Source organism: Ahaetulla prasina, chromosome 3, assembly GCF_028640845.1.
Source record: "Ahaetulla prasina isolate Xishuangbanna chromosome 3, ASM2864084v1, whole genome shotgun sequence".
Classification (NCBI taxonomy): domain Eukaryota; kingdom Metazoa; phylum Chordata; class Lepidosauria; order Squamata; family Colubridae; genus Ahaetulla; species Ahaetulla prasina.
In genome coordinates, this window is record NC_080541.1 from 124,744,324 (window position 1) to 124,771,525 (window position 27,202).

At 39.7% G+C, this 27,202-nt stretch overlaps 1 protein-coding gene across 1 annotated transcript in view; it reads left to right on the forward strand.

Moving 5' to 3' along the window:
* The first annotated feature begins 5,944 nt into the window (after positions 1-5,944).
* QSOX1 (quiescin sulfhydryl oxidase 1) overlaps positions 5,945-27,202 on the forward strand; it is a 65,167-nt gene continuing 43,909 nt past the window's right edge. Inside the window, exons 1-2 of the mRNA XM_058176166.1 lie at positions 5,945-6,575; positions 24,496-24,596. Coding sequence (XP_058032149.1) covers positions 6,299-6,575; positions 24,496-24,596 — 378 coding nt within the window. The 5' untranslated portion in view covers positions 5,945-6,298. The remainder of the gene's footprint in view (positions 6,576-24,495; positions 24,597-27,202) is intronic.

Sequence of the window (27,202 nt, forward strand, 5' to 3'; positions counted from 1 at the left end):
CTAAATCTGCTTAGTTTCCAAGACCAGAAAAACTTGGCTTCCTGAGAGTCCCATCCATCATTTCATTAGGAAATATTCCAGAGTTCATCAAGTTCTTCCCACTCACCTCCAATGTCTTTACCTTTTTCCATTAATAGAACTATAAGTCTTTGCTCTTTACCACTAAGTTACCATTGGGTTGCTTGGGGAAGGTCCTTTGGAAAGGGATGAGTTGCACATTACAATTTTTTTTTACTGTACTCTAAATATGCATTTGTCAGCGATGCAGGTTTTGCTTTCCTCCATCTTTCTCAATTGGGTGCCCTGCACAAATGTTCAGGATGTACCTTCCAGAATTCCCAGCCAATACATCCAACAGCAGGACTGAGTAGGAGAATTGAAGGAGACAATATATTTGGAGGACTTGCAAAAAGCCGATTGATGATATTGGAAGGAATGACTTTGGAGTGCATTGGGTTCTGCTGAATCCTACAGTAAAAAGTTCAGGATATGATGTTGATGTGATTGGAGAAGTATCTGTTTGTTTTTGAGTCATGTGTATAATTTGCAAATCAACATTTACTGTAACCCCATAATGTGTACTTGTCATAGTGTGTACTTGTCATTTTCCAGAGCAGGTGATTTGTTGAAAAAAAATTATCAAAATGTGAAATAGCTCAACATTTGTTGCTCGTTTTGCATTGTACATATGTTCAATCAGTTTCTCCTCATAAATATTGAACTATTCCTATTAAAATTGCATATTTATCTATTTAAAGCAAAATTTTGAGTTTTTGCAATTTTAATATCACAAGATGATTTTTCAAGGAAGAACAAAACTATATCATTTGATAACAGAGTTTTGGCAATCTTATTTAGCATTTGATTATTAAAAACAACTTTGCAGGCATCATTGTTGAATTTGTTAATCTGTTTCCTGTTGTATGTGGCTTTTTTATATTTAGGAATACAGAAACATTTTTTTAAAAGATGCTCAAACTACAGCTAAGTCATTATTTGCCAAAATAAAAATTATTTTGTTGAGATTTCATTGCTGACTGAATAACTAAAAATACTCAATTTATTCTTGAAATAAACATTTTTCTTCTTCCAAGTGCCTCTTTAAATTACCAGTCTTTATTGTACAGTTACTAACATTCCTCCATAAATTGTGCATATTGAATTTGAAAGAGATTATACCAATTCTCTTTATTCTCTGTACTATTCCTATGGGACTGATTGGGAAAGAAGTCTAATAATTTCCTAAGAAAAAATATTCCAATTTCATTCAGTTACATTCAATTAAAGTTAATAGTTTTCCTGCTTACTATGTATTTCTGGTTTCTAATTTGCATAAGTCCAAGCTTAGTTGTCCATGATGAAGCAATGCAGACATGGAATTTCAACCAGAGGAAAAAATGGTGGTGCTTCCAACCTATCACAAAATCAAATACTTTATATTCATAGTTTGTTTGTTTTTTTAAAAAAGAATTATCAGCTAAAATATATCTTTGGAGATCTAAATATAACATTCTTCATTGCTCGTTAGTAAAAACTGGATAGCTTCTTCCCCTATGTATTCTGTGTGGCTCTGCATTATTTTTTGGAGATGTTACTCAACATTTTGTAACATTTTGCTAGCAGGCTTCTATTGAATCAGGGCCAGCATCAATAAATCATGCAAAATTTTATTTTTTGAAGATTAGATAGAATAGAATATAGAAAGAAGAGGGTCATGATATAACTTTAGAGAGAGAGGTCAATTTATAATTGTACTTACAACTGCTGTAAAGAAGATCAGAAATTACTTTTTGTATATTTTTTGTAACTTTTCATTTTTTGGCTACTTTATTTTCACCTTTTGTTTTTTTTCTTTCCATTTTTCTTTTTGTTCTCTTTTAGTTTGTATTAGACTTATTCTTTGAACGGGGGTATGATGTCTCAGTAGTTAAAGATGCTGAGCTTGTCAGCTGGAAAGCTCACAGCCGGCGTTCGAGACTCAAGCGCTGCATGATGGGGTTTCCTCCTGTTATCTGTCCCAGCTCCTGCCAACCTAGCAGTTTGAAAACATGCAAATGTGAGTAGATAAATTGGTACCATTTCGGTGGGAAGGTGTCAGCACTCTCTACCCCCCAGCATATAGTCATGCTGACCACATGACCACAGAAAAGTCTTCGGATAACGTAGGCTCAGAAATGAAGATGATCACCTACCCCTAGAAGCAGACATGACTGGACAGGGGAAACCGTTATCTTTTATTTTGTGAACACAGAAATGGAGAAAAAAGTGAACTCTTAGCAACTGTTAACAAAGCCTGTACCAGTGGTGAAATTCAATTTTTTTTACTACCAATTCTGTGTGCGTGGCTTGGTGGGCATGGTGTGGCTTGGTGGGCGTGGCAGGGAAAGGATACTGCAAAATCTCTATTCCCACCCCACTCCAGGGGAAGGATACTGCAAAATCCCCATTCCCACCGCACTCCTGGGGGAAGGATATTGCAAAATCTCCATTCCCACCCCACTCTGGGACCAGCCAGAGGTGGTATTTTCTGGTTCTCCAAACTACTTCCCTACTGGGAAAACAGCAACGAACAGCTGTTCCCGGCTTCAATTTCCCTCTCTGGTTGAAAGAGAGAGAAAGAGCAGGGGGGAGAGTGGTAAATTCCCCTAGGGGCTTTGTTTTTGTTATGCAAAGTCCCGAAAGGTCGAATCCCATTGAATCCTCCTTTAATCTCCAGTATTCAGTGCGCTTCTGCAAAAGCAGGAAAAGAGGAAGGTGTCCACTTCTGCTAACAATTGATTTCTTTTTGTGGATTTCTATAAGCAGACGGAAGAAGCATGAGTGAACAATTATTGGTTTGCAAGTATTTTTGATTTCCTGACTTCCACCTTCTTTAAAAAGAGAAATTTCCCCCCCCTTCCTTTAATTGTTTAAAATGGCGTTTGAGAGCAACTGAAAGTAGAGCGATAAAGGAAAGGGAAACGAAAGGAGCCTTGCTGCGAAATTGAAACTGAATGGAGATTTTATCTTATTGTGTTGGACTGTGGATTGTTGGATTATATTACATTGTTTAAGTATTTCATAAGGGGATTCTCAGTAAGAACGTTGTCATGAAGGTTCTTTCTGAAGAATGGATTCGTGACTTTATACAGGATTACACAGAAAGAATGTATTTAATTATTCAAAAATATGAATTGATAAAAAATGGGGACGTTTTGGATGAGAGCTTGGAGAAAATTAACCAGTGTAATCAGGACTTGGAAAACGGAATGGAGGAGATACAAACAGAAGTGGATAAATATGAAGATATGATTGTAAATAAACAAGTTGATGTAAAGAAGTTTTCTTTAAATAGTTTGGATGAAATGCCTGAATTTGTGCTACAGGAGGCTGTCTCCCAAACCGAAAAAACTCACAGGGTTAATGCTTTCCAAGAGTTCTCTTTTTGGACTGATGGAATATACGGCAGTAATTTGTGGATTCTTGGACATAAGGAACTACTAGGAAATATTGTGACTGACTTTTCAAAAGGAGTAATGAAGGAAAGACAGAGATTAATGCATCAAAAAAAATGGCAAGAGACAAAAGTATTATCCTTGAAACAAGGTTGTTTTGAAATATTAACAGACAAAAATATTAGTGTCCCTGAAAGACAATATGTGAGGAAGATCTGGAAGAAATGGGTTGATTATATGTTTTATATCTATCATAAAAGACTAGATATTTGGATTTATACTGGATTTTGACGAGGAAGGACTAAAGTTGAATAGATATTGTAATTTTCTGTATTGAAATTTTATAATGTGTTGTACTGAATTTTAAATAGAATATTCTCAAAAGATCTTATGTAAGAAAGACCTGGGGGGAAAATTATATGGTTATAGAAGCTATAAGGGAGATATTCTCTGAATTGGATTGGATTTTTATGCTTTAGCTGGTTTTAAATACTTTAGGATTAATTTGTTCTATTGATTTATATATTTTATTACTGTTAATTGTTAATTTTTTTTGAAGGATTTTGGTTATGTTAGGAGGAAGTCAGAGCTAGAGAGGGAAAATTGGTATAATAGTTTTGGGGAAAAATTTTCTTAGCATATGTTTGTTTTATTTTTAACTATACCTTGTGCTTGTTCCGGGAAGTCAGGGGGAAGGGGGGAGGGGATTAGTGAAGGGAGGGGGGTTGGGGGGAAAGGGGAAAATTTTTTTTGTAAAACTTTTTGAATAAAAAAAAAAATTCCCTACCTGTTCTCCAGAACCTGTCAGAACCTGCTGGATTTCACCCCTGGCCTGTACCCACTTAGCCTAGTGAAAGTATTGTAATCCCTGTAATTTGCTTTACAAGATCTCAGGAATGGTTTGCCATTTCTTTCCTTTAAGGCTGAGAGAGTGGCTGGCTCAAAGTCATCCATCTGGTTTTGTGCCTAAGTGGGATTAGAACTCATGGTCTCCTAGATGCCTGGTACCCAGCCGCTATGCCAAACTGGCTGTCTACTGAATTTGCTGAGAACCACTGCTGTAATTCTTCAATATGGAAAATGGAAATAATTGAATAAAATGTTATTCAAGTCAGGCTTATTTTTAAAGCTTTAAATAATACCAATTTCCCTGATACTTGGGCATAGGAAGGAAGTTGCTTTGTTCTGAATTGAGTCATTAACTTAGTTAACATAGAGTTGTTTCCATTGAGACCTATAAAACAGTCCTTCCCGGGCCTATCTTGATTTTTATTTAAAGTTTCTGGAGTTTGATTCTAGGGCTTTCTGTGTATAAAGAGCATTTGCTCCACTATATAAAACTCAGTTCTTCCTCTTGTAAGGGCTCAAACCGCTTCCACCGAATGCCAATTCCCTGCAGGATCCGGTCAGTAATCCTCTACTGTAGTTTTCCATTTTGCCTGCCCGAGACCTGTCAAATCACTTGCAGCCCTGTAGTAAATAACTTACCTAACATTCAGAAAGTAGTAAAAAATTAGTAACTGTAGGCAACCCAATCCTTTATTAATGTTTGCAATTTCTTTCTGAAACCATATAATATGGTGGAACATCGCCACAACTGATTACACTTACAATTTAATTATATTTTCAGAGCGTGTATACTTTTTTTTTAATACCTCAGACTTGTCTTGGTACACTCACTTTCCTATCAGGTTCAGAAAGCATTCCCCTTTCTCAGAACGGAAAGACTTCGGAAGTATTGCAGGGGATCCTGCATTGAACCATAAAGCTCACATACAGTTTTTAAATTATTCAAGCCAGCTTATCTGCCAGGGGAAAAAGGCTTTAATTGCAGCATTGGCTCTGTGCAATCCAGGAGTCGGGATGGTTTGGGTCCCGCTCGAAAGAATAAGTCAGCCTTGGAATGCTGGCCCAGTTGCAAAACCACACCGAAAAATTTCTTTTTATGTACACTGAGAACGTGTGCGCCAAGACAAATTCCTTGTGTGTCCGATCACACTTGGCCAATAAAAAAATTCTATTCTATTCTATTTTATCATGGCATCGTGGAGTCGCATTTTGGCCACAATCTAGAGCAGGGCTCTCCAACCTTGGCAACTTTCAGCAGGTTCTGACCAGTTGTGGAGAACCGGTAGAGGAAATTTTGAGTAGTTCGGAGAACCGGTAGTAAAAATTCTGACTGGCCCCAGCCCCATCTATTCTCTGCCTCCCAAGTCCCAGCTGATTGGGAGGAAATGGGGATTTTGCGGTAACCTTCCCCTGGAGTGGGGAGGGAGTGGAGATTTTACAATATCCTTCCCTTGCCATGCCCACCAAGCCATACCCACAGAACCGGTAGTAAAACTTTTGGAAACCCACCACTTGGTGGACTTCAACTCCCAGAATCCCCCAGCCAGCAAAGCTGGCTGGGGAATTCTGGGAATTGAAGTCCACCAGGCTTAAAGTTGCCAAGGTTGGAGACCACTGATCTAGAGCAGACTCCGGGCTCCTCAATTCTTCCGCCGCTTCCGCATTCTTTTCCTCTCCGCCGGGAATCCTGGTCTGGCGGCTGCTTTAAGGGGAACTGAAGTCCCCGTAGTCGACGGTGACATTCTTCTTGCTTAAGATGCCGGGTGCTTCCACCACCCCTGCTTTGCGGAGCCCCTGGTTCCTTCCGCGGGGAGGAGGCGCCTGACGACAAACCGAGAGCCACACGTGCGGGGCGCTGGGGGCGGGCCTCCCCCTTTTCGGTTTGGGAAGGGAAGCGCTCCCGCTCCGCCTCCAGCTCCACCCGCCCGCCCGCCCGAGGGTCGAGTGACTTCCCAGCCCGGCGCGGAGCATCGGGTGCATTTCTCGTCGGAGCTTCCCAGCGGCGGCTCAACGCCATGCCCAGGCGGCTCTCCGGAGCCGGATCGCGGCAGCTGATGCCGCCCGCTTGCGTCGTCCGCGCCGTCGCCTTCTTGCTCTTGGTGCGGGTCCCCGGGGCGAAGAGCCTCGGCCTCTACTCGCCCGATGACCCGCTGGTGCAGCTGACCGGCGATACGCTGGAACACCGCATCTTCAATTCCACCGGCGCGTGGGTGGTCGAGTTTTACGCCTCCTGGTGCGGCCACTGCAAAGCTTTCGCCCCCGTTTGGAAAGGCTTGGCCAACGACACGAAGGGTAAGTCCAGCAACCGCCCGTGGCCGAAAGCCAACAAGCTGGCCGCCGGGGGCGACCTTCATCCTGCTCCTCTTCGCTACTACCCCTCTCCGCTCTCGAGCAGGTGTGTGTCCGGGAGCGGGTGGGGGACGTCAGGTCGCACCAACTCAAGAGATGCCCTCTCGGCTGGTCCTGGCTTCGCAGGTTGCCCGCAGCTGGCGTAGAGCATGCCCGAAATGAAGTCCCGGTGAAAGAAACCAGCCGCTGCTGCTTCCACGCTCATTGAGCTGAATTGCTGCCTCTTCCGGGACAGGGTTTTTCCTAGGCGCTGGTTTTCTCGCTGTTTGCTTTTTGTGAAATCACGTTTTCCCTTGCCTGTTTGTGTAAGGCAGCCTTTCCCAGCCAGGTGCCTCCCAGTGCACTGTATTACAACGTCCGTAGTTCCCAAATATGACCCGCCAGACTCAATGAATGACAGGGGACCTGCAGTCAGTACAGGAACAGAGAATTCACAAGTTCCCAGCGTGTACTGTGTATACTGTGAAGCAAACCTAATAGCGTTCACTAGGTTTTCTTTCAAGTAATTTATTTTTCTTCCCAAAGAAAAGATGAAGGCAGAATTATTGATTTTAAATTGAGCTCTCTCTCCCTCCCTCCCCCCCTCTCTCTACATTCTGTGTCCATTAAAAACAATAATTTGGGCTTTGCATTAGGACAGTATGGGGGGAGGATTAAATTCCTAGCTATTTCCAGTTGCAGATTAAAAAAAAAACCTGAAACTGTGAAGAAGAATTAAAAAGGGTGCTTTTCTCTCTAATTGTTCCTCCATCTGCAAAGAACTTTATTCTACAAGTCCCCTCCACCTATAAATTGTATTATTTCCATGACACTGTCCTATACTACTCTCACTCTGCCAATTACTTTCCTCACTCCAGTAAGCTTTTATTAAATCATTAAAAGGCATGTTTAGATTGGTCTTGTTGTACTGACTGTACTTGCTCTATCAATTAGTTCTAGCTAAGTAAATACAGTTTTAGAAAGCCTTTCCTGCTTGACCATGGGGAATGCTGCAATGATTGTAAGTGTGAAAGATGGTCAGAAGTCACTTTTTCAGTGATGTTGAACTGTTGTAAGTCGAGGATTTTACCTGTATATGCTAGCTAAACACACAACCTGTGAAATCTTCTAAATCCTCACATTTTCTAACTGGTAAATTACAAAAAACATGTGCAGTCTTCTTCTCACTGCATGGATTCTATGAGTGTGCCCTGAACCATCTGTGCATTATTTAATATCACAGTTGAACAATCCTTTCGTCTCTATTTTGCTTAAAAAAGAACAAGAACCACAATTTAAATCTGTTTTGCTTCTCAGCTGTAGACGGTTATTACTGACTCTATTAATGGATACATTTGTGTAATCCTGTCATAATTACTCTTTTATGGATTCTGTATGAACATTTACCACCAACTGTCATTTTCATTACTTTTTCAATTATGACCAATTGTCTTTGTTGGTACTGTTACTATTTTTACATCTCTTGAACAAACATTCCCCTTCCTTTTCCTCAGGCGTCTTCTGCGGTGCCTTTTTATGCTTCAGCAGTGAATTTCCATTTTAGTGCCAATCTATTTCATTACCCTTGGCTTTAGGATTGCAGTGAGCCTCTTGTTCCTTTGTATCTCTGTGTTTAATTATTTTTCTTTTATTCTAATTCAAAAGGAGAGGTAAGGTTTTTTTTAAAGTTTCCCTTGATGGATCAGTATTCCTTTTAACAAACTGGCTGCTATAAGTGTTTGTGTTCATTAATACCTCTGAATGCGTATAGGATTGTAGCTTGGAACTTTCAGTCCAAGTTATGGGAAATATTATTCATTAAATGTATGCCTTACCTAACCTTTCTGTGAATCTTCACTCCCATCTTTTCTTTCAGAATAGGTAGGTGTATCTCACTTCATGAAGCTAAATTCAGCATGAAACTATATAATGGAATCATGGCTCAATTCTTATTGTGTCTACTTTTATCCTAGTCAGCCACTGTTCTGTGATCTTTTGGCAAATGGACGACCAAATCAGTATAAACAACTCTTGCCCTCAAAACTCAACCCTGGTCTACCTTCATTAGGCAATTTTGGGCAGAGAACAGAGTCCCCCTTGCCTGTTGCAATCTAAAGATAAAAAGAGCAAAGATGGTAATGAGCTCATTGTGATGTTGTGACAAAATAAATAAATAAATAAAATATGCTTTGAGCACAAAAGCACTTGTCATGGATGCCCTTCCTCTATCTTTGGGCAGGAGGAAATGAGCAGAGAAGTAAGAGACAGTCAGTTTAACAATTTACATTTGTTATTGTTTGGATAACAACAGTGGGAGATACAAGAGGCCATGCTGGGGAGCTGGACTGATAACCTTATCTTTGCTAATCAGCTTTAATAGAGAGAACTGAAGGGTACAAGCAAAAAGGTAATGACTTGTAAGCAAAAAAAAATATGGAGGATATTGACAATGGGAAAGAATTATCACTAACAGTAACAGTAACAGAGTTGGAAGGGACCTTGGAGGTCACCTAGTCCAACCCCCTGCTCATGCAGGAGACCTGTACTAGGGATTTGAATCACCCGAACTGTCAACCTTTCTGATCAACAAGTTCAGTGTCTTAGCCACCTAGTCAGGCTCAGTGGCTCACCTAGTCAGGAATCTTGCAGACCTGCCTGTTTCTCTCTTTAATGGGGCACTTAAAGAAGCAATGAAGAATAGTATTTAGTGATAGATTGGACCTAAGAAGACAGTCATACTCTCTCAACTGTACCTACCCATCAGAAGTCATTCCCTGCTGTGATATATAACAGTGGTTCTCAGCCAGAGGGCCATGCCATGTTTCTAGAAAAGCCACAGTGTATACATGATACAGTTTAAAAACCAATGATCCCCAAACTCTTGAGCTCATTGACCCCTTTATGAAATTTCACGTTGTTCATCAACTCCCAAACATTGATTATAGGAAAATAATTTTAAAATAGTATTTTAACTAACGGTACTACTGTTATAATAACAGTAACAATCTCAAAGCAACTGGAGCACCACTTGTACACCATTGGCATTGACAAAATTACCATCAGTCAGTTGCAAAAGGCAGGTTTACTTTGAGGAGCTTACATCTTTCAATGCTATCTCTAGCACCATTAAACAACACCTTCTGCTATCCCAGCCATTTGGGAAGGACTTGATAGATGAATAAAAAACGCCAAACCCAATATAAACTTTTGGCTGACTGCTCAATCAGCCATAACAAAAACAATTATGGACAGTTGAATTGACTCTTGGGGCCAATATTTACCACTTTGGGGAAGCCTTGTTTGATTGTTGTGTAGTGTAGATGGAGAGAGTCTTCAGAGGGGGAGTCACAGAAGTAAATTAGGTTCAAAAGGTCAAGAGCAACACATGGTTGATAACATCTGTTCAATAGCATCTTCCAGTATCAACTGATACTTTTTGGGCAAGCATGACAGAAATAAAAATAGGCTTTGTATCACTTCAGCATTAGATATGCGATGCTGTGAAGATGCTATTTTTCTAAGCATCTTTGCAATAAAAATATATATTCTGTACAATATATTCTTACACAAAAGTATACTGTATTTTTATTTATTTATTCAATATGTACAGCTGCTCATCTCAAACTCTGGACAGTGAACAATCATATAAACAAATAATATAAACAATACAGGAAAAAATTAAATTCAAATAACAGGCAAGAGATATTGTAATCTGTTCGTGTCAGTATAATCAGGAACTGGGCCCTTCAAAGACTCAGGACCCCAGACTTGGATACATAGCCAGGACTTCAAGACCTTCTGAAAGGCCAACAGGATCGGGACCATCCTAACTGCAGGAGAATAAATGCTACAGCAGAAAAGATACTCTGGTCACTCATCAGGGGCTATATTCCTTGGTTGACGGGACCTGGAATATGCCCATCCTACCAGATCAAATTGGACCAGATACAAACTGTTGGAAAAAGACATCCTATAGGTCAGGGATCTCCAACCTTGGTCCCTTTAAGACTTGTGGACTTCAACTCCCAGAGTTTGAAGTCCACAAGTCTTAAAGGGACCAAGGTTGGAGACTCCTGCTTTAGGTAACCTGCTCCCAAGCCATGGAGGGCTTTAAAATTGCCAACCATCACCTTGAATTGCATTTGAAAAGACACTGGCAACCAAACCAAACCAATAATATTATGTGTGTTGAATAGCCAATACTATTTACAACCTATGCAGCTTCATTCTGTACCAGTTTAAAGTTTACTCCCAATTTCCCCATTATCATACAAGTGGTTGTGCCACTGAGCACACGCACGCACGCAATCACACACACACCTGCATTTTCCATAACAGAGAAACAACAAAAAAGGGAAAAATCGAGAAAACGTTGGGGTGAGGGGAAGTTGTATCTGCACTGAGAGGAGAAGGAAATAGAAAAGTGGGAAGAAAACTGAATAAGAAGAGATTAAGGGGAATGTGTAATTGAATGGGGAAGAAAAGAGAGAGAGAAACCCTATTCTCTTCTTTCAAAACAGGTTATGTTAGTGAACCTCTTATGAAGTAAAAGGTCACTTCCATGGAAGGGATCAACTCCAGGATAATATATTAAAGGCGCTACAATACAACTTTTTTAAGCAACCCTGCTTGCAGTTGTTGACCCTTTAATTCTTTTGCTTATTATTTGCTCAAGGATTTGCTCAGCAAATACAAGATCTCTGTGATAGACTATAGAATCGATTCTCGGGAAGGAGGAAGTACATTCTAAGAAGAGACAAGAGCCAAGACAATCTGGATCTGGATCAGGGGGAAGAGGAAGGGATTTGGGATAGCCACTCTCTAGAATCTCCCAACGTATATCCTTTGGTTAGAGTAGTATAAGTTTACTCTGGCAAGATTCTGTCTACGTGGTATGAGTAAATAAGGAACTGAACTTTGTCTGAATTGTTTTACATCATTCTTGAGCTAAACCTGACAATCTCCGCCCAGGCAAAAGCTGGGGGAAAACCCTTATTTTTTTCAGGCAAATAAGATAACCTCTTGGAATTCTATACTAGGTCAATAGATCCTATTGATGGTAAAGTTCAAGAGTATACTGGAAGTGTAATCAAAACAAAACCATTATATTTTTGTTGCAAGATCTGCAACATGAATATGGCAGAGGACTGTCTAATGTTTAAACTGCTAATTTAATTTATTAAAGTTTTTGTTTTGTTCTAATGTTTATAGATTCTACTTCTTGAGCAAGAATTCTAAGTTGGAAACTTAAAAATCCACTTGATCATGAATGTTCCCATTTATTTCCCCCTTTTTCTTCATGGTTTCTTCTCCTTCTCTTTTTCCTTTTTTATGGTTCATTGCACAGTCAGCCAGATGCTCAAACTGGATTTGGCATTTTTATCCACTTATTGAATCCTTCCCGTGTTGATGTTGACAATTGATGGCATTAAAGGTATTGTTGCAGGATGTAAGCTGTTCTAAGTAAAGCTATCTTTTGCAACTGACTGATGGTGATTTTTCAATACCTTGTCACTATTGGTTGGTTTTTTTTATTTGCATTTATATCCCGCCCTTCTCTGAAGACTCAGGGCGGCTTACACTATGTCAAGCAATAGTCTTCATCCATTTGTATATTATATACAAAGTCAACTTATTGCCCCCAACAATCTGGGTCCTCATTTTACCTACCTTATAAAGGATGGAAGGCTGAGTCAACCTTGGGCCTGGTGGGGCTTGGACCTGCAGTAATTGCAAGCAGCTGCTGTTAATAACAGACTGTCTTACCAGTCTGAGCCACAGAGGCTATTGGTAACAACACATTGTGTTTTCTTTTGCCACAATCATTCTACTTCTATTTGCAAGCCCTTATATTTTGTATTCCACCCCCACCTCTCAATTTTTCTGTTCTTTTCTGCTATCTCCAGGTATTGCCATGTTCACTATCTACACTTTCTTATTGATAATTGTTAAGTGTGTGGTGTAATATGGCTATTTGAATTCTAAAGTTCCAGAGCACTTTACCTTATTCATTTTCTAGGACTTTCCTACCATTTCTTACTTGCAGGCAAAGGGTATTTCTTGTAGATCTCCAAGTACATCATTGCTGCTATCTTGTCATGCTGTTGTTTGTAATCAGCCTGTGCGATCTTCTTGCAGCAGTTTAATCAGCAAGTCCACTATTTCTTCAACTTCTTTCAAAGATGGCACTTTCTCTTTCTTATTGTCTTCTTAATTCTGGCTTTGTATCCATTTGTTCTTAAGCCTTGATCTCATGCAACCAGAATTAGTCTGTCTGTCTCTTCAACTTTCCTGCTCTTAGCCATTGCCAGGTCTCATTATTATCTGCTGCTATTTTTTAAAGTACTGGACATGTAATACTTTGTCTTCCCATGTCTGTTTTCTATTCTTCATTTGGTTTTTCTTGTAGGCAAGTTTAGCCTCTCTAGTACTCAGTCAGCCTTCCTGGTATACTAGCTTCTGTGCATCTGCTTCACTGTCCATCAGCGACTCTAACAATGCCCTTTTTTGTCCGATGTACTTGCAACATTCCATGCCCACTTATTTTCCTTGGTAGAGTCTGTTAGCATTACTGTGAGAATGAAAGGCATGATTTATTGTCATTATTTTTCTGGAGTTCCTATCAAGGGATTTAGTTCTGGTTGAGTCCAAGCCATATTATAGCTGTGTATCTAATGGCTGGAATTGCCCAGGTGTTACCGTAATTACCTTGATGGTAAGTATGCTGAGTTTGGACTTTTAAGATCCTTTTCTCTCGCTTGATATATTCACTTCTGACTTTTTACTTGATTTCAGTGTGCTTGATCTTGTCAGCTTGAAGGATGCCCAGGTATTTGTAGTGACTGTCTTCATCCTTATTTTTGATTTTATTTCCATATGGCATCTTTGAATCCTTCAGTTTTCACTATTTTCTCCTGTTCAATGGTGAACAGGGCACATTTGTTCAATCCAAACTCCATTGCAACATCTTGACTGTTATATATGGACACGGTTGAGCAGTGATTCTTTTTCAGATGGTGTTTTTCCATACAGCTTCAGATCATCCATGTAAAGGAAGTGAGATAACCTAGCAGATGTTTTTGATTTTTTGATAGCCATACTGAGCTATCAATACTGAGCTGTTCAGTATTGTTGATAAAGGAATCACTGCAATGACAAGCAGTAGTGGTGATAGTGACTCTCCTTGAAAGATTCCTGTCTTGATATCAACCTCTCCCAATTTATCATCATTGACCATCATTGAGTCTTCCATTGTGCTATCAGACTTTGCACAAAGCTTCTGATGTTTCAACTGACTCCAGTTATTTCTTGGCACTTGATTATTCAATTATGTGGCAGTGAGTCAAATGCCTTCTTGTAGTCAATCCATGCTGCATTCAAGTTGGTCTTCCCTTCTCTTGCAGTTTTCCCAAACCATCTTGTCAGTTGGGAGCTGATCATTTGTTCCTTGGCTCTTTTGGCTGTTTCCTTTTTGCTCAAGTGGAAAGAGATTGTTTTCAAGCAAATGCTGCTGAACTGCATCAGCTACCACACCAGTTAGCAATTTGAAAGTTGTTGGTGAACAGGTAATTGATCTGTAGTTGCCTGGGTGCCCTTTGTTAGATTTTTCATAATCAGGTTATCTGGTTTTGCCAGATGTTAAACCACTCTTCAATTTTAGCTCCTTGCAGTATGTTATTAAATGCTTCACAATGAGCGGGTGTAGATCAGTCAGATGTTTTAGCTAAAACCGAGCACTTCATCTTCACCTGGTGCTGACCAATTCCTAATATTCCTTGTCCTTTGGTCCACCATTTCTGCTGTTATCATAAGTTCTTTCATTTCAGTTTCTTTTTTTACTTACCTATCTCTTTTAGCCAAGCTGCGTTCTTGGAATATTTCTTTAGGTTGCCCCATTATCTGTACCCAGAATGGCACTGTTTCTTCTTTGTCAAGTGTTGACTAATTTACTGCAGTCTCTCCATTGATGGATTGGTAGAAACATTTTTGATTGGATTAAAATTAGAGATTCTACCCTGTAATTTGCTATTTAAGCCTAGTATCTGCTGATCTTCCTGGCTATGGTTGTTATTTGCTGATATATTATTTCCAGTGTTTCCTTGATCTTCCTTGTTTTATTATTATCTTTATTTCTATATTATTATTATTTTGGGCATGTCCATGTCAAAATTATCTCCCAAAAACAGAGACTTATTTTGCTAACTTATCTCTGTAGATAGAACAGTCTGAATTCTTTTGCTAGCTACAGGTAGCCCCCAACTTACAATTACAACTGAAACTGGAATTTTGATCAGTAAGTGAGACATCACATGACCACAGTGCTTAGCCGCCTCAATCTTGGCACTCCTGCTTGCCATCATTAATTGAGGATCACACATTGTTAAGCAGAGGGAGCCACAAATAAGGACTGTGGAGGTGCCAAAGGAGGATGTGGGAGTCTCTGGGAGACCTGGCACAGGCTGCACCTGAACTGGGAGAGTGCTGTAGTACAGCACAAAATGGCAACTGCCCTGGGAAGCCTCAGCCACCTCACCTGACAGCACTTATGATTGTTGATAATAAAGTCTGATAATAAATACCCCTTTCCTTTTGCTATAAGGCAGGGGTCCTCAAACTTGGCAGCTTTAAGACTTGTGGACTTCAACTCCCAGATGTCTCCAGCCAATTGGAGTTGAAGTCCACAAGCCTTAAAGCTGCCAAGTTTGAAGACCTCTGCTATAAGAGCTTAGGCCATTTCTGTTGTGAACTGTGTCCTCCATTGTGCTAAAGAAGTAGATCTGAATATTAACGCTCCGACCAGATTATAAGATTAAACCTAAAAATGAATTTGGAATTTGGAAAGGTTTATAATGTGCTGCTATAAAAACAACATTGGCCAAGTCATTCCTACACTTCATAAATGCTTCTTCTAGCATATCCATTTGTCACAGAAGCTAGCATTCAATTCAGTTTCAACCTGGGGTGTACAAGTTTGGTCCGTAGCAAATGCCTGAGTTTATGTTTTTTCTTGCTTATATAGATAAAATGAAGAGTCTAAACTAAGTGGGTTAAGAAAAAAGAAGTGTGGTTCCTTGCTATAAAAAAAATTGTTGGCCTCCAGGATAAAGTCCAGTTCCTATCCCTGTCTGTCTAAAACCCTAAGTTATTTGAGTTGATAGCCAGATTTTCTTGTAGTTCCAAAACTGAGAAGGAATTGCTAGAGTATTCTACATTTAGGATACATCTTTATTTAGAACTCTCAGCTCCACAGGTAGAGTGGAAAATTGCCCAAATATGTTTTGTGGTGGAAATAAGGAAGAAAGCTTTTTTTCCCATGTGATACTGTACTTACTCTTTGGAATATGCTGCTATGCAGTGGTGGACTGCTGCCAGTTCGGACTGGTTCAGGCGAACCGGTAGTTCCAACCAGCTGCTGGGCCTGTCCATCGGCTCTGGCACTATCATGTCCTATATTATCGCTGGTTTTTCAATGCTGCACGCATGCTCACATTTTCGGTTCTGGGTGAGCTGGTTGTTACAGTATGTGATGCCCACCTCTGCTGCTATGTGCAGCTGTAAGAGGCTATAATGATACGATATGCCTGGGATGAAAAAAATAAATAAAACAAATGTATGGAAAAAAGCATCACATGTTTTTGGAGCCAGGGTGATTAAGGAATAAACATATTTCTTTTTTTTTTAAATATGTTTTCTGATCTGACATTAACCTCTGGAGAGGAATCATTCATGGAATCTTCCTTCCCCTCAATTATGTTAAAACATTTGTAGCACAGTATATCATCCCTGTTTAATGAGGTTTAGATCTGACTACTATAGCAAACTCAAGCGAGCTAAACAACTTTTAGATAATAGATTTAAAAAAGTTGTGCATGTAAATCTGTGTCTTCTGCACTTTTGGAAAGAATACTAGCTTGGGAGGGGAAATAAATGAGACATAAATTGGAAAATAAAATTGAACATGTATTGCCCGCCTTTGAAGGATTTTCCTTGGCAGCAACAGGACCGTCAAGATTCTGACTTAACATCTTAAATTCATTCCTTGGCTATGTTCCGGAAAGTCTTGGCTCTTGAAGTAGTCACGTTCTACACCACACACTATTTTCACTTGTAGTCGCAATTTTGGTCTCCCTCTGATCCCGTTTCACCCCTAACAGTGGAGACAGTTTCCTTGTTTTTGTTTTTAAAAGAGTCCAATTGAGAATTTCTTCACTGTTTGGGATGGCTCATAAGTAGGAGCTAGAAATATTCCGCTCTGGCAAAAGTTGGCAATGGCAAAACAGTTTTTTTAAGGCAAAATCTATGCAGAGGCAATGGAAAGAGTAGCTTGCCAAGTCTCTCTTAATGTGCATTTCATGTGAAAATAAAAATAATTAATAGAGAACATTTGTTCAAAAACAGCTTGGTGGTTGAGTGTCTCTTCCCGAAGCATAGGCCGCAGACGGGCTGATTTTCTGCTGAGCAATGAGAAGTCTCTAAGGCAAGGCATTTGAAGCCATTTGCAGTGGAAGTTTAAAACTCAAACTCAGCAAGCAAAATGTGTTGCTCTGAAGGGTAGTTATATCAAATTTTTTTGTGTGCCTTCAAGTCAATTTTTGACTCTTGATGACCTCTTTACCTGATCCCTGCAGTTTTCCTGGCAAGGTTTTTTCACCATTTTCCTAAGGCTGGGAGAGTGTGACTGGCCCAAGCTCACCCAGCTGGCTTTGTTGTAAGGCAGGACTAGAACTCATAGTCTTCCAGTTTCTATGCTGGTGCCTTAATTACAAAACCAAACTGGCTATTTTGCCTAATGCTGAAGCTTTGTGGTTGGCTGCAAGATCTGGTCTTCCTTAATACCAGTCACATCATACAGGTAGTCCTCGACTTACTATCACAATTGAGCCCAAAATTTATGTTGCTAAGTGACACATTTGCCCATTTTCTGACCTTTCTTGCTACAGGAACCACTGCAGTTTTTAAAGTTAGCAACACGGTTGTTTAGTGAATCTGGCTTCCCCGTTGACTTTGCTTGTCAGAAGGTCCCAAAAGAGGATCACATGACCCCAGGATACTGCAACCGTCATAAATACGAGCCAGTTTCCAGGCATTCAAATTTTGATCACATGGGGATGCTGCATTGGTCATAAGTGTGAAAAACGGTCATAAGTCCCTTTTTTTAGTGCCGCTGGACTTTGAACAGTCACTAAATGAACCATTGTAAGTCAAGGACTAGCTCTACTGCATGCAAGATAACCTGCATACTGCAGAAGACAAAATGCTGAGGAAGCCAGGAGCTGCCCTCAATAGCTATGGAGTTCTGTAGCTTACTTTGCACCAGGGAATTTCTTTCTATCTATCTAACTTATCTTGTAGGGTTTTTATGAAAATGAAAATAGAACTCCCTGAGAACAAATCATAATATAATCAGCAATACAATACACTAAACCAAATCATTAGCCCAGTGTTATACTGAATAATTATTTCAAATTGCCCCGCAGTATGTGTGTGTGTATAATATAATATAATAATTTATATTATTATTATATATTAATTTATATAATATAATATAATAATTTATAATAAACTGAGAGCATATGCACCATGAGAAATTCCTTGTGTGTCCAATCACACTTGGCCAATAAAAAATTCTATTCTATTCTATTCTATTATGTGAGCAGGAAACTTTTGTGTCGGAGAACAAAATGACTTTGCAGCTTTTGCTTTTGCTTATGATCCAGGAAAAATAGGGTCCTAAATCCATAGATTATCCTGCTGCAATATTTCTGCCAAAATGTCTTTCAAATGGTTCACTAGACAGAATGACATTTTCTTGAACCTTCCCATGGAAGTTAAATTGTTTTTTCCCCCCCCATATAGAACAATTATTGCTTTGTGCCTAGAAATCAGGAAGTCATTAGTACCTAAGCCGGCATTCATTTGTCTTAGCATTCTTCATTGTGTTGAAGTATATGTTCCATATTTCCCAACCAATGCCATACAAAATTACAATAATGGGTGTAGTAGTGACAAGGAAAGGCAAATACCTGAAGAAAACTGTTAGCTTAGGTCTTTCTCACAGAGTTGTAAATCTTTCCACATGGTGAGCGTGGAGTTTGCAAATGTTCCATATAAGCATAAAATTCTGTATTTTATATTCAAATAAATGCCTTTGTTGGATCTTTTCTTCCCCATCTTCTGTTTTTTGTGTGGAACTACAGCTATGGAATGACAGGAAGCTATGGAATGAAGATAGGGAGAAATCAGATGAATGGCCCATAGTAGATCCCACCATTTGCCTTGGTTTTTAAACAGCAGAAGGGAGGAAGAATTAAGCTGTTTTCATTCAGTGTTTCACTGGTTCTTTGTCCGGCTTCCATATATGATGGAACTTAAGCAGAGGTGGGTTCTACTTACCTTTTCTACCGGTTCACAATGGGATCGCACATGTGCAGATGGTCTATGACAACATCTGGGTTGGCGGGCGGAGCCTGCCCCCGGTTTTACTACCGGTTCACAAGAACTGGACCGAACCGGTGGCAACCCACCACTGAACTTAAGGGACTTAAGCTATGGTTTCCAGCATTGACAAACCAGAAACAGGTCCATAAGCCCCCTAGAAAGTTAGAGGTTCAAAAGGGAGGGATAGCATCCCTTGTCCTCCCTTCTCCAACTCCAAGACACAGAGCAGAGCAGCAAATTGTGTTTGACTGATTTCCCTCCTATCCATTGCCTTGCTTCTCTGTCTATTTCTCAGCTTATACAGCTAGTCCTTTACTTACGATCACAACTGCCCCCAGAATTTATGTTGCTGAGTGAGACATTTGTTAAGTGACTTTTGTCCCATTTCATGACCTTACTTGACACAACCTTTCTTGTTGATACGATCTTTCTTGTTAAATGATTCGCCACAGTTGTTCAATTAGTAACGCAGTTGTTAAGTGAATCTGGCTTCCCCATTCAACTCTGCTTGTCAGAAGGTCGCAAAAGATGATCACATGACCCTGGGGTACTGCAACCGCCATAAATATGAGTCAGTTGCCAAGTGTCTGAATTTTCATCAGGTGACCATGGGGATGCTGTAACCGTTGTGAGTGTGAAAAACAGTCATAAATCATTTTTTTTCAGTGCTGTTGTAATTTCAAACGGTCACTAAATGAACGGTTGTAAGTCGAGGACTCCCAGTATGCTGCTTCATTCCTAAAGACAGAGAGCAGATTTGTACTCTTGGTTCTAGAAAGAATACTTATCCTCTCAGGAAGCAAAAGAAAGCAGAGCAATCCTTTTAACCGGGGGGGGTGGGGGGGACGTTTAACAGTATTCTGATTACTGAAATTTTGCACATGAGGAAGAGGAGATGAAAGGATTTTGCTAAGATCCTGCTGCATCAGTGGCAAAAGGGAAAAACAGGGATACGTTCTGTAGAAAATAGTTATTGGCTGCTTTTTGAGCTATAGGCTGAGTTATCTGTATCCTTTATCACATTCCATACGCTGATTTTGGGGGTTAATCTCCTAGTCCAACTTTCCTCCACCGGATGCTTTTTAGATGTGTTTGGACTATTCATAATCAGAACTCTTAGCCATCTTTGTCACTCTGTATTCCTGCCTTCACATCCTCATTCCCATCTTCTATATTATGCAAAAACCCCCGAACAAACCTGACAATGGCCTTTTGAGGTAAGAACATATGCTTGCTTTTCTGATTAAATACCGTATATACTCGAATATAAGCCGATCCGAGTATAAGCCGAGGTCCCCAATTTTACCCCAAAAACTGGGGTAAACTGGGGACTCGAGTATAAGCCGAGGGAGGGAAATGAGGCAGCTACCGGTTGGGAAACCTCCTCCTCAGCTGAGAAGGCTGGCGGCTCCCCGCCCGCCTCTCACTGCACCGGCAGGGCTTCCCGCCGTCCTGTAAAATGTGAAAAAGAAAAAAACTCGAGTATAAGCCGATATACTCGAGTATAAGCCGAGGGCTTAAAAAAAAAACTGAGTATAAGTCGATAGACCGAGTATAAGTTTAGGACGTTTTTCAGCACAAAAAACGTGCTGAAAAACTCGGCTTATACTCGAGTATATACGGTACATCTGAAAGAGCAAGATGGCTTTTCAGGTGAATTTGAATCACGCTAAAAGCTACAACTAGCAGGTTGTAGCAATGCAGTTTACAAAGTTCACCATGTGATGAAAACACATCATTTTAAACTGAAATATGATCCCTACTTCCCCCTCAAGAAGTGTGACTTTATCTTAGCTGGGTTTAACAGAAGGCCTTTTATCACATGCCTGGTGTTAATCAGTTCTTCCTGCAACAGAGTCCCAAGACCTTGGAATCCTTTGTATTATCTTCATTTACAGAGGATAAAGAGTCTCTTTGCCAGAGGTAGTCATCCTGTACTGATAATGGCTTTACTGGCTGAGAGATGTCACTCATTATCAAGACACTTCTGGAATACGGTAATTTGATGCACCACCTCATGTTTAAGTTTCATGGCCATCATGGCTTCATGGCAAAGGCCACAATCTTTTGCTCAGTCAGTTATATCTGCATCTGTTGAGGCCAGCCTGCCTCTGGGTTATGTCCACTGCCATTTAGAACAGATTGTTCCCTTATCTAGAGGACTGACCCTTAGGTGTACAGGTAGCCCTTGGCTTACGGCCACGGTCGAGCCCAAAATGTATGTTGCTAAGTGAGATGTTTGTTAAGTGAATTTTGCCCCATTTTATGACCTTTCTTGCCAGAGTTGTTAAGTGAATTGTTGCAGTTGTTCAGTTAGTAACACGTTTGTTAAGTGAATCTGATTTATCGGTTGACTTTGCTAATCAGGAGGTCGCAAAAGGGGACCACATGACCCCAGGATACTGCAATCATCATAAATATGAATCGGTTGCCGAGCATCTGAATGTTGTTCACGTGACCCTGGGGATGCTGCAGTGGTTGTAATTGTGAAAAATGGTCACACGTCACTTTTTTCAGTGATGTCGTAACTTTGAACAGACACTAAATGACCTGTTGTAAGTTGAGAATTACCTTTATTCTCTTTTCAAGGCTATCTCACTGTTTTGCTTCAATTTTTGGGGGGGACACTAAAACTTATCAGCTTCCAAGACAATTATGAGAGACTATTCTTTCTTTTTGGATTATAGAATTCATGGGAGACCACCATAAATAGCCATAATTTTACTACTACTGCAGCTAACCTGTATATATACAAGACTGTTTCTACAAAAGAGTTAGAGCCAGCTTCTTTGCCAACTACTAGGCACCCTGCTCTAGGTGATAATCTCTGTTCTGTTTTCTGTGCATGAGCATAAGATAATTCCTCCTATTTGTTTCTCCCGTGTCAAGTAATCCTTCCATTCATGGCTGATTTCAGAAAATTTCCCCGAAGATGCTTCCTTTATGCCTCTGTCAGATCTACAAGGTAGACCAGACTAAGACACCAATACCACATAGGTCAGAATTGTATTATTTATTTGTTGTACCAGTTATTGTAGCAGAATCTTGCAAGTCTGAATATGCCCCTACCTCCAAAAAAACATGTGAACTAGGTAGGGCTTGCTTGTCTTGAGATCTTTTCTCAAATTAGTTTCTGCTCCAGGTTCCTGCCCTGTTGGTCTGACTGTTGCCTTGTAGTGACTCTTCCTCCTGTCTTTCAAGGTCATTTCCTATACCCTCTACTATAACCTCCCTCCCTTATGCACGTGCTTCACTACCACTGCTTCCATTTCCTCCACACCCTCTGCATCTAAGGCATGAGTCTCCAAACTTGGCAACTTTAAGACTTGTGGACTTCAACTCCCAGAAGCTTTGCTGGCTGAGGAATTCTGGGAGTTGAAGTCCCCAAGTCTTAAAGTTGCCAAGTTTGGAGACCCCTGATCTAAGGTGTCTGGTTCAGCCATGAAGCACTGAGACATATCCATAAACTTAAAGCACTTCCAAGACTGTCTTTGTCATCAATCTACTTGTCAGTCTGTCAAGGTAGGTCAAGATACAAGAACTACTGGAATTCTTTTTTTATTGTTATATTGTTGTAGGATATACAAAAGCTTTTCTCTCCATCCAAGACTTAGCTCATACTCACATAACCATTACTGAATTCCTCCTTCAAGGCCATCCCCCTGTTTCTCTTCTTGACCTTAGATAAACTCGAACTCAGCTGCAGCTTTCCAGAAGACTAAATACCAAACACTGTAGGGATATGACAGAATTGACCAAAGCCCTATCAACACACTTGCCTCTTACAATTGAGGTTTTTGTTCCACTTCGTTACATCTTGGATTAGGTTTTTTTTTCCCCTTTTCATAATGGCTTAGTAGAAAACCTACTTTATGCTTCCCTTAGTGTGTGCTATTGACTTTATCCACATTCCTGTCCTGAGAACTCTAGTATAGCCCACATCCATTTCTGGATTTTTATGCAGCTTAAGGGAAATACGTTGAAGAATTTAGCTGAATACTTCAGTTTAATTTCATGCAATACCAGATCTTTCATATTTTGGCTTTTCTCTTTCACCTGAAAAAAAGTGATGCGTGGCTCCAGTAACATTCATAAAAAGCCACAATGACATCAAAATGGCTGTATGCATCATGACATCATCATGCAAATAAGAAGAACTGATGCAAGTGTGTTGAGTCTCATGATTTATGTGGTGATGGATGTATAGTTGTCATTTCCTTACCCTCCCACATCCTTGTTGAAGGCAATGTTTGGTTTCCATAACAAAATATCTCCTCCCTTTTTCCTTTGCAAAGTAGCCCTTTTTGTTCCTTCCTAACCACAGTATTTCACGGAAAGCCCAGTATGTTCCTGCTGTTTGTGATTTGGAGCTTTCCTGCGATTTCTCAATGTTCATGTCAAAAACCTTTGAGTTCAATGAGCTCCAGCTCCAGCTGACCTTTCAACTCCTCTCTAGCTAGGAGTTGAAAAGGATTTGAGGGCACTCTTACTGCTGGACCTAGTGGGATGAGTAGGAGTGATCGTAAAGAGGTGGTCCCTAAAATAACTCTGCCATGAACAACTTTATAAGTCAATCAATAAGGCTTGGTGATAGAATCATGTTTTTAAGATATTGCAAAAGGCCAGCCATGTTGGGGCCAAACTAATCTTTGTGGGAATGATGTGTCTTCCAAACAGCAGGCCCCATAGCAAAAAGAAAAAAGAAAGCACTAATTCTAGGCCCTGCCAGATGGCATTCCCTAATAGATGGGACCCAGAAACACTTTTACTACCGGATGGGATGGGTAGGAATGATTGTGAAGAGGTAGTCCCTAAAATAACCCAGTCTTGTGCCATGAAGGGCTTTATAGGTCATCTTGAACTGTGCTGGCAAACAATGAAGCTTGTGAAACAGAGGCGTAATATGCACTAACCAAGGAAGACGCATACTTGTCTTTGCAGCTACATTTTGTAGCAGCTGTAACTGTTTCAGCCAGACAAACCTTTTTCCTTTTATTAAAAGCTTTTATAGCACCTTTCATTTGAGAATCTATTGGAAACTACACCATGACTAAGTTAGTGGTAATTTCTTAAACAAGATCCAAGCCTTTTGTCTAAATTAGAATGGGATTCAAGACGATTTTGGGGCCATATAGAGTTTTACAGGCTTTCCTGCCAAAATATGAATTACTCAATTCGAAAGGCTACAGTTAATGGTTAATAGCCAGAGATTTTTCTGCTTGCTATTCCCTTGACGTCAGGGAGGATCAGCAAGTCTCGGCTGCAAGTTGAAAAAACTATTTTTCCCCCTCTCTCTCTCTTTATAAACAGTCATATTTCTTGGATGTTGTATAGAACAAGAAAAAATTAAGGAACAGCTCTTGGTTATGTAGTCATTTTATATACACTCAGTTATGTGTTTTCACATATTGGAAAAATATGATTTTTTTGTCTTTCTTCCTTCTAGACTGGAGACCTGCTGTGATACTGGGAGCTATAGATTGTGCTGATTTTTCCAATAAGAACATCTGTTATAAGTTTGGAATAAAGAGCTACCCTACTGTGAAGGTAAAAACTCTGGTGGTGAGGGTTCCTTGGAAAGAACAATTCCTGTTCTCTCCAACTAGCATGATTTTGGGTAATTAAAAGCCAGCATCCCAGGAGTAGTTGATCTAGATCATTTTGCTCCAATTGGAACCAGCATTAGATTGCTGAGCATAGCAAGGTCTGGTAGAGAGGCATACAATACCGTCTGGTGCATTCTTTAAGGAAGTTGCAAGCACTTGTACCTGATGATCTCTCGGGAGGGGCAACTTGCAGCATCCCCAAACCTTCTTTTTGTGTCCTTTAGAAATTTGTGTAGCTGAATTTAGATGGCAAACTCTTCAGAAGTGCTACATGATTTCTTGCTGGATTTTGATGGGAAAAAAGGAAAACTACGCACTATAAACTTTGATGATCTCACTAACTTACATGTCGTGACCCTTGGCCGCCCATTTATCTAGAAGTTAGAGATTATTTGTACTGTGCAAATGTGCCTCTTACTACAGCCAGAAACAGACATGAATTCAGATTGCAAGTAGCAGAAGACAATCCAAACGCTCCCTTAATGTTCATGGGAAAAGGCAAATAAATTAGGCTTGGAGAGAGGGGGCTGATTTTAATAGACAAAAGGGTAATTCTCTTCTTAGGATTTATGATCCTGGATCTGAATTAATCCTCACTGTGCAGTTATTTAAAAAGAAAAGCAATCTTATTCATCTCCCGGAACTTGCCTTTTCTAACCTGAAGTTTCCTATTTACATATATAGGTCTTGTTCCTTCCCTCTCTTTCCTGGGTTTACATTCAGTTTTTGTTATAAGCTGATGTGGCATTTTCTGCTTCCTTTTCCTTGTGTTTTGTTAAATCTCTAAAGCCTGATCATTACACAAGCTCTTGATTTGTGTACATTTGATCAGGTGGAAAGTACACAGCTGGCAGGACATGTTATAAATCTTTCCAAAAGAATCAACGTAGGAAAGGGGAGGCCTATTTGCTTGATAATTCAGTTCTGTTGCTTTGCCCTATCCAATGCCACTGGCAGCATAGTAATGAATTTTTCCCATGGAATAATTAGAAACTTAATTTGCAGTTTTATTTCAAATGAGTGATAAATATATTTTGGAGGGGATGTAAAATGGGGCAAAAATGATAAATACACCTCAGCACATGCACAAAAATCACATCCTCATGCTCAGATAAGGGAATGTAACTGCCTGAGACAATATTGCTTGAGATTTTGTAAAACAATTTTATTGCAAATCAGTTGGAGAACTGTATTTGTGTGTGTGCGTGTGTGTGTAACAAACAATTTTAAAGAAAAGAAAATTTATTTTTTATTTATTTATTTATTATTTAAATTTTTATACCGCCCTTCTCCCGAAGGACTCAGGGCGGTTCACAGCCAGATAAAAAAATACACAATAATACAATATAAATACAATTAAAATACAATTAAAAAACTTATTAAATTGGCCAAGATTAAAAATTTAAGATAAAAACCCATTAAAAACCCATAAATTTAAAAACTAACCCAGTCCAGCGCAGATGAATAAGTGAGTTTTAAGCTCGCGACGAAAGGTTCGGAGGTCCGGAAGTTGACGGAGTGTGAGCATATCAATTTTTAAAAATGAGGGAAATAGGAAGGCAAAACGAATAACGAATAACGAATAACCTAACAGGGCCTGGGTAAAAAGAGAAGTTTTATCGATCCCTACAAGGTATTTGTGTAGATGTGCTGTGAATTTGGGAAGAGGTGGAGAACATTCCAGAATCTAGCCCCTATCACAAGAATTGGGGTTTGGGAAGGCATAAAAATACCTGAAGAAATGGAATATTTAGTGACAACTGTTTGTCTGATTTTTGGCCAAATATGACAACAACGTTAGGAATTATGCTTTCTCTAGAGTCTATAGAAAGTTTTCAGCTTAAATTGTAGCTATGAGACTATATTCCTGTGGAGGTGGGCACAGGAGAGGTGAAAAACAAGGAAAGGACTCCCCCCCCCAAAATCCTAGAATTCCTTCAGTTCTCTGATGTTCCTACAAAATGATAAATCATGAACTGTCAAAACTACAATGGTGAGGTTGTATGAAGCCAATGGAGGAATTTTTTTTGTTAAATTAGAAACAAATTAGGATACTGGAAGTAGTCTATGAAACAAGATATACCCACTGTCCCATACCACTTATACTTTTTAAGATGTCAAAGAACTTCTTGTTCTATATTAGAAAAAAGGGAAGTTTATTTATTTCTTAGAATTTGTCAAACAAAAACGAGAACAAGAATAAAAGAATAAAAATACAATGACAGGGACAATAGGCATGTTAGTGCACTTATGCATGCCCCCTCTACTGACCAGTTCAACTCTTATTAGCAGTGTCCTGAGCAACATATAACTCATAAAACAAATATAGCTATCAAGTTGCAAACCAATGGAGCTCCTGGTAAGATGAATTACATCTTTCATAATAAGTCTGTAGCTGGTTGGGTTTTTTTAATTAATTAAAGCGACATATTTTTTTTCCTGGGGATGCTTTTCCAGTTCTGTCATTACATCTCCCCCTATGCAATGATCAACATTCTTTGGTTGCTCCTCTGCAGGTGAAAATGGGGCATTTATTACAGAGATGGA